Source organism: Parambassis ranga, chromosome 4, assembly GCF_900634625.1.
Source record: "Parambassis ranga chromosome 4, fParRan2.1, whole genome shotgun sequence".
Classification (NCBI taxonomy): Eukaryota; Metazoa; Chordata; class Actinopteri; family Ambassidae; genus Parambassis; species Parambassis ranga.
Genome location: NC_041025.1, coordinates 3,588,941 through 3,594,940, shown reverse-complemented (window position 1 = coordinate 3,594,940; position 6,000 = coordinate 3,588,941). Strand labels below are relative to the sequence as shown.

The window sequence follows — 6,000 nt, the reverse complement described above, 5'->3', positions numbered from 1 at the left end:
GTGTATCAACCAAGAGGCTGCGTCATTCAAAGGATGCATATATCTGATTACATCACAGCAGCACAAGAAGTCTGCAGCAAGGCTCCTCCATATGTAGAAGGAGGACATCATGGACTAAATGTCCATATTTGGGTCGTAATCTTATCCACTGCCCTTCATACTGAGAACATACAGAGAACACTGTTGCTCTTTGGGTTCATCCAAAAACCATTTTACCCTAATGACTTCATCTTGATGTCAACCAAACCACTATAGTGTTGTCTGTTCCAGAGAGGCTAAGATGTGTCCTAGTTTTGGGTCTGCATCCCTTAAATGATGCAGGTTATGAAAGGTGCTTCATAGATCAAAGGTATGTCAAAGTCATGCTTCAGTCTGCTGAATACTTGTTTATCACATCACCTAGCAAGTTGTTGTTGATACTAACATTTAAAGTTCATTCTTCACTCAGTCAGCGAGTTAACATTAGAAATGACTGTAATCTATTGTAAAAACCTGGGTTGGGTTGTGAGGGAGTAACACCAAGGTACAGGATGACTACACAAGAGAAATGTTGTTACTTATCTCATTCTGCAGACTGTAAGCTGCCATGCTGATGTGTGGTTACATGATTTAGCCAGTATATTCCTATATACACATAATTAGTAACTAGGATAATATATGAAGGTCCTACCTTAGCAATAGTCTCATGGAACTTGAAAAGTGGATCCAGGGTCTTTGGCGACTCTGCAGAAAACTGAGCCTCTGACAGAAAACTGGTGATCTGAAAGAAAAGAGGTGACATAAAAAATTCATGACCTTACTCAGAAACATTTTCCTTATTGTGTGACTATTATAGTGCCCACTTCAGAGCACAAGCAAAGTTTCTTTACTATTTTTTTTCTTTCTGTTCTATTCTAAGCTGAGTGACTGAGGTTTGACAGGAATCAACAATAAATGCTGTGAAGGCTAGCGTGAAGGATGTTCTGCTCTCAAATACACACATACATGTGCATAAGTCTGTGCGCTCACACACACACAGTCTGAGGTTGACACAAAGTCACATAACCATGCCGGCACACCCTCCAAAATACCTCACTGTCACCTCACTATACTCTATAATGCCCCAAAAAAACAACATTTCATTGTGACTTCAAAGTTGTGGTGCTGCCTGTGTAGAGAGAGAGATGTTTTTTATGGAGTCAAATTAAGTAGCAGACAGCTTAGAAGATCATAAGTTCAAAACACTCATTTTATACTGAGCCAGGAAGTAAAGGAAAGTCTGACAGCTGCAGAGTTTCCTGCTAGTTTCAGGATTTGAAGAGACACTTGAAATGCTAACCATGCTTAGAGAATCCCCGGTAAAACCCATAACAACGGACACATGTACAGCTATGCTGTTAGACAAATCCTGTGCAAGGACAGTCACTGTGTCGGGTGCAAAGCTTTTCAACAGTACACAACATTCTTCTCTGTGTTTTGAAGTGACTGTTGTGAATAAGGGACCAAGGGACTATGTATTCAGCACATTCTCACACCCATCTCGTCACATGTTGGAGGCATGATTAACGTCATCGCCAACGTCGCTAGGTATTGATGTCAACGGTTGCCCAAACACAGTGAGTCCGGGGGAGATAGAGTCAGACAAACCAGATTTGAAAATGACTATACTTACTATAACCCTCTTCTATAGGAACATCATAGAACATTGTGAAGAAGAAAATATGATGGTAACCACAGTCTACAGCAAGTTTTTTGTATCCAGTTTGGATTTTACACCTCAAAAAATATGTTTTAATAATGATAGAAGCCAACTAACACATTTAACAGACCGTCAAGTTATGTTAACCTAACCGACAGATGTGCTGGCACTGACAGTGCCAACATGATCACTACCACTCTAAGACCCTGTTCACACTGGAAAAATCAATCCAGCTAGAGCGGGATTCGGGCCGTATCTGGATATATCCTTTTTTTCTGAGTCTGAACAACGCCAGATATATCCAGATTGATTTCAAGCCACCTTTCGGAGGTGGATCTAGCCGGATTGGCTTACATCTGGCTTAGGTCTAAACGCAAATGTGGCTAGTGATGTCATATTTCCGGGTTCACGGGGAGAGTGTCCGGGTCGCGTACAAAAGCATGCAGTCGTACCGCGGCTTGAATTTTATGAGGTGCCCCTAAGCGGTTTGAAGGACAACAAAGGACACCAAAGAAAAATCTATTCAAAGCTGACTTGCTGCTTAGAGATGGCAGCATTTCAGTCATATTTTTTCACAGTCTAGGACCCAACTTAACTCTCCTTTCATAGATAGGAGCTCTCATGACCAGAGGTATGATTTATTAACACTTTTACAATAAATAGCAGCCTGGCATGTGCTATAAATAGCTGCAAATGTTAGAAAAATACATTGCACCTTCTCAGATTTTGACAGGCGGGGTGCTGCATAGTATCATAATGCTGAGGAGCTCCTCTGAGATGACAATCTAAATCAGTGGATCTGGCAGCCTCAGTGCAATCACAGAGCAGAGAGTTTTACTTTATAATTCAGATATTTACACATTCCAAAAAGAAACACGGAGAAAGTTTTTTTTTTTTTTTAATCTTGGCTACTGCATCTGAATAAATATGTGAATTATGGAACACAACATCTGCTCCAAAATATGCCTTGGTTGTCAATGTCAAGCAGAATATGTACAATGTTTTCCCAAAAGCAGCCTCGCCACCTACATTCAGAGAAAAATGAAAATGAAACACATGGTTACATCTGTTGTGCACCCTCACAAAGCCATGGCTTCGAGTGCTGTTTGAACCTTGGAGATTTCTGCTGCTGTCAGTCTCTGTGGTCTGGCTTTGTGCCTCTGCAACTACTTACTGTCATGAGTGGTTTTAAAACCATTACCAATGACGGTACAAGCACTAACAAATGTGGCTGGGTCGCACACACCCATACATGCAGCAATGGAGGAGCTAATATATGATATATTATATTACTCACTTAATATATTAATAAAACACACTATTTGCTGGAAGTCCTTTACAGACAGGACATGTGTGGACTGTGTCCACAATCGATTTAGCATAGCAGCTGTTTATCAGAAATACTGACAGCAGGGTCAAGATTTATTATTGCTTATGTATGGTGTAACTCACTGGATTTTATTAATTTAATGGTTTTTATCTGATTGGGCTTGAAGGTTGGACTCTCTTCCATTCTGGATTTGCCCGGTGAGAAGCCATAGTCTGTCCATAATGAACACCGTATTCAAGCACATGGTTGTCCATCAGTGCACCTGGCACCAGGACACGTGGTCCTCACAACGGGGTCTAGGATGCCAACGCACATTTACAATTATTGTATTAATAAATTCTTTCTCATTCAGTTCACTGAGTCTCTCATGATTGAAATGCATTTACTAATTTAAAAAAATTACAGCAGCCTGACTGCACACACAGGTGAACTCTTTACTATTCTGACAACTTTTTAAATCATTGTGGAGAAAGACAATATTTTGTGTTTATCTCTCTGACAGCTAATTCAGCATGCCCTGCTTATTTTAATAACATAATATGTTGCAACACTGAGTCAGACAGAGACAACACTAGTATAATCTAAAAGGACTATTCCTGCAAATTATTTTGACCAGAGGCATGCTGTGAAAGAATGTAATTTATTCACCTAAGATGCAAGTGTATGAAAACAGATGAAGCTATTACTCTGTTGAAGTGTGAAGTGTCATCATAATGTCATAACGTGTAACTAGCCTCAATAGAAAGCTCTGCTTTTGCATTCTCTAGCAATTTGTGCCAACTCCTAACCCAGACAAGCAACAGGGTTCATCAGAAAGGTCAAGTCATGTACATATTTAATCACATATATACAGATTAATAGCAAAGAACGGGTGTTCATTTAGAAGTGCTGACCATCTGTCCACACACAGTGGGTTGAGACAAACCTGGAGCATTGGCAGGTGGTTGCGGCAAGGCAAATGAATGACCCGGGGATGTGGTGTGTTGTAACTGCACAGCGCTAAACGCTGTTGATCGCTACAACTCTAGTCAATATGTGAAGTTCCACCAGATGCACTGTGGCCCATTTCAGAAGCATCAGCACCAACCCTCTCCTCTGTTCCGAGTTTGCACCCAAAACTCGTCAATTGCACCAACCAATCAATCTGGCAGGAAGTCAGGCTTTTCAAATTAAAATACATCAATAAGACTCCGGCTGGTTAAAAAAAAAAATACAAAAGCCAAATTCATAGTCACTGTTGTTAACTCATGTTCATATAGTAAACTTTGTAACTGACTGTACTGTCATTTAAGCCATTTTCTGTCTCCGTACTAATTTGGTTCATTCTCACTGATTTTACAGTGGTGTTTTTAATTAAGGCATGCAGTTGCTTTCAGCCGATACACAGTCCTCTGAAGAGGTAACATGCAGCCACAGTTAGCTGGTGAAGCATTTAGCTGCAAAAGGAACCAATTTATTATCAGAAGTCAGAGTCACAAAACAGAGCTAAAACACAATTAATATCAGACTTTTGTTCACCTGTGCTTGCCCTAACATCTTAAATGGTCATGAAATGTCAGGCTTGTGATGACAACTTGCAACAAGCCATCCAAAGAGTGTGGGTAAACACAGGTTTACTTTAACACATTACTGTGTTAAAGTCATTAGGTTGGGTAACTGTGGCAAAAGAAGAATACATGCTAATCTTTACCTCCACTTCACTTGCATTAAAGATAGAGACTTTTTCACAGAGATTGAAAAAAAATAATTTAATAGATACTCAGGTTACACTCAGATTCACCTGCTGATCCCCACTGCATAGTACATTAGCCATAAATGAGCAGCGGGCCGAATCAAGCACACTGTTCTGTACTTCACAGGGACCAGGATGAAAGGCCACAGAGAGCCGAAGCTTTAAAACAAGAGGGTGATAGCCAGGATCAAAGCTACCTGAACTCCATTCATTCTGTACTGAGCCCTGTGTATTCTTGTCTAACCATCACTTTATCTTTTACAGTATAGTCCCTCTCTACCCTGTACCTTTTATCTTTCCCCTCATATTTTATAATCCTCATATGATTGCTAACAAATGCTGTCATGTCATTTATTCAGTATTAAGGATAACCTTTGGAACCACCTTCATCCAAAATCGTATTTTATGCTAATTAAACACCAAATGCTTAAATCAGTCAAAACAACAGGACAAATGACAGCATCAACAATCAAAGAAGCTTACATACAAATGTAAAATGTTCAGTAAACGTTTTCCCATTTCCATGCACAAAACAGAAAGAAGCTCATTTCCATATTTCCAGGCATCATAGTCTGTCTAAACATTAAGTCTAAGGAAGCAGAACACAATAGAAATCAACAGTCATTATAAAAACAAAAGATCTCCATTTTAATAGTGTGACTGCAGGTTTCATATCAAATTCTTCCAAAAGACAAAATGTCTTGCTATATGATAAATGTCAGCTTTCTCTTGCCTGTGAAAACTTACTGATCAATGTCCTGGAACCTTCTGAGAGAAACTGGATTTCAGTACAAAAAAAAGAAAAGAAAATAGACATAGACAGTTGTCTCGAGACAGGCAGGCCAATACACTCCGAGCTACATTCACCATTCAGCCAGATCAGATGTATAATGAAAGCTCTGGACCTGCTCTATGACTTCATTTTGACTGAACAAGAACATTACTTTGATATTAAGTGAAGAGTGCTAATAAAAATGACACTATAACACCAAACATGCCAATTTCGAACACAATTAAAGGTGCAAACAGCTCTCTCACTCCGAGGCACACCACAGTTGAGGGCTTGAAGTACAGGCAGGTACACCATGTTTCCAGGACTCTGCAGATGAGTGACTCGTTGTTTATTAATACCTTATATTGTTATGTTAGGCCACGTAATGTTTAATTGTTAGACTCTTTCAGAGGTTGAACATGTCATCTCTATATACAGGTATTTACAGTTGGCAAACCAGGAGGTGATGAAAGCATGAATACCTACTG

General features: G+C 39.7%; 1 protein-coding gene across 1 annotated transcript in view; it reads right to left on the bottom strand.

The window, feature by feature from the left end:
- Nucleotides 1-562: 562 nt before the first annotated feature.
- The window catches only part of LOC114434560 (inactive N-acetylated-alpha-linked acidic dipeptidase-like protein 2), a 202,781-nt gene continuing 197,343 nt past the window's right edge, over nt 563-6,000 (bottom strand). The window contains exons 12-13 of the mRNA XM_028403876.1: nt 671-760; nt 563-589 (exon numbers count right to left, since the gene is read on the bottom strand). Coding sequence (XP_028259677.1) covers nt 563-589; nt 671-760 — 117 coding nt within the window. The remainder of the gene's footprint in view (nt 590-670; nt 761-6,000) is intronic.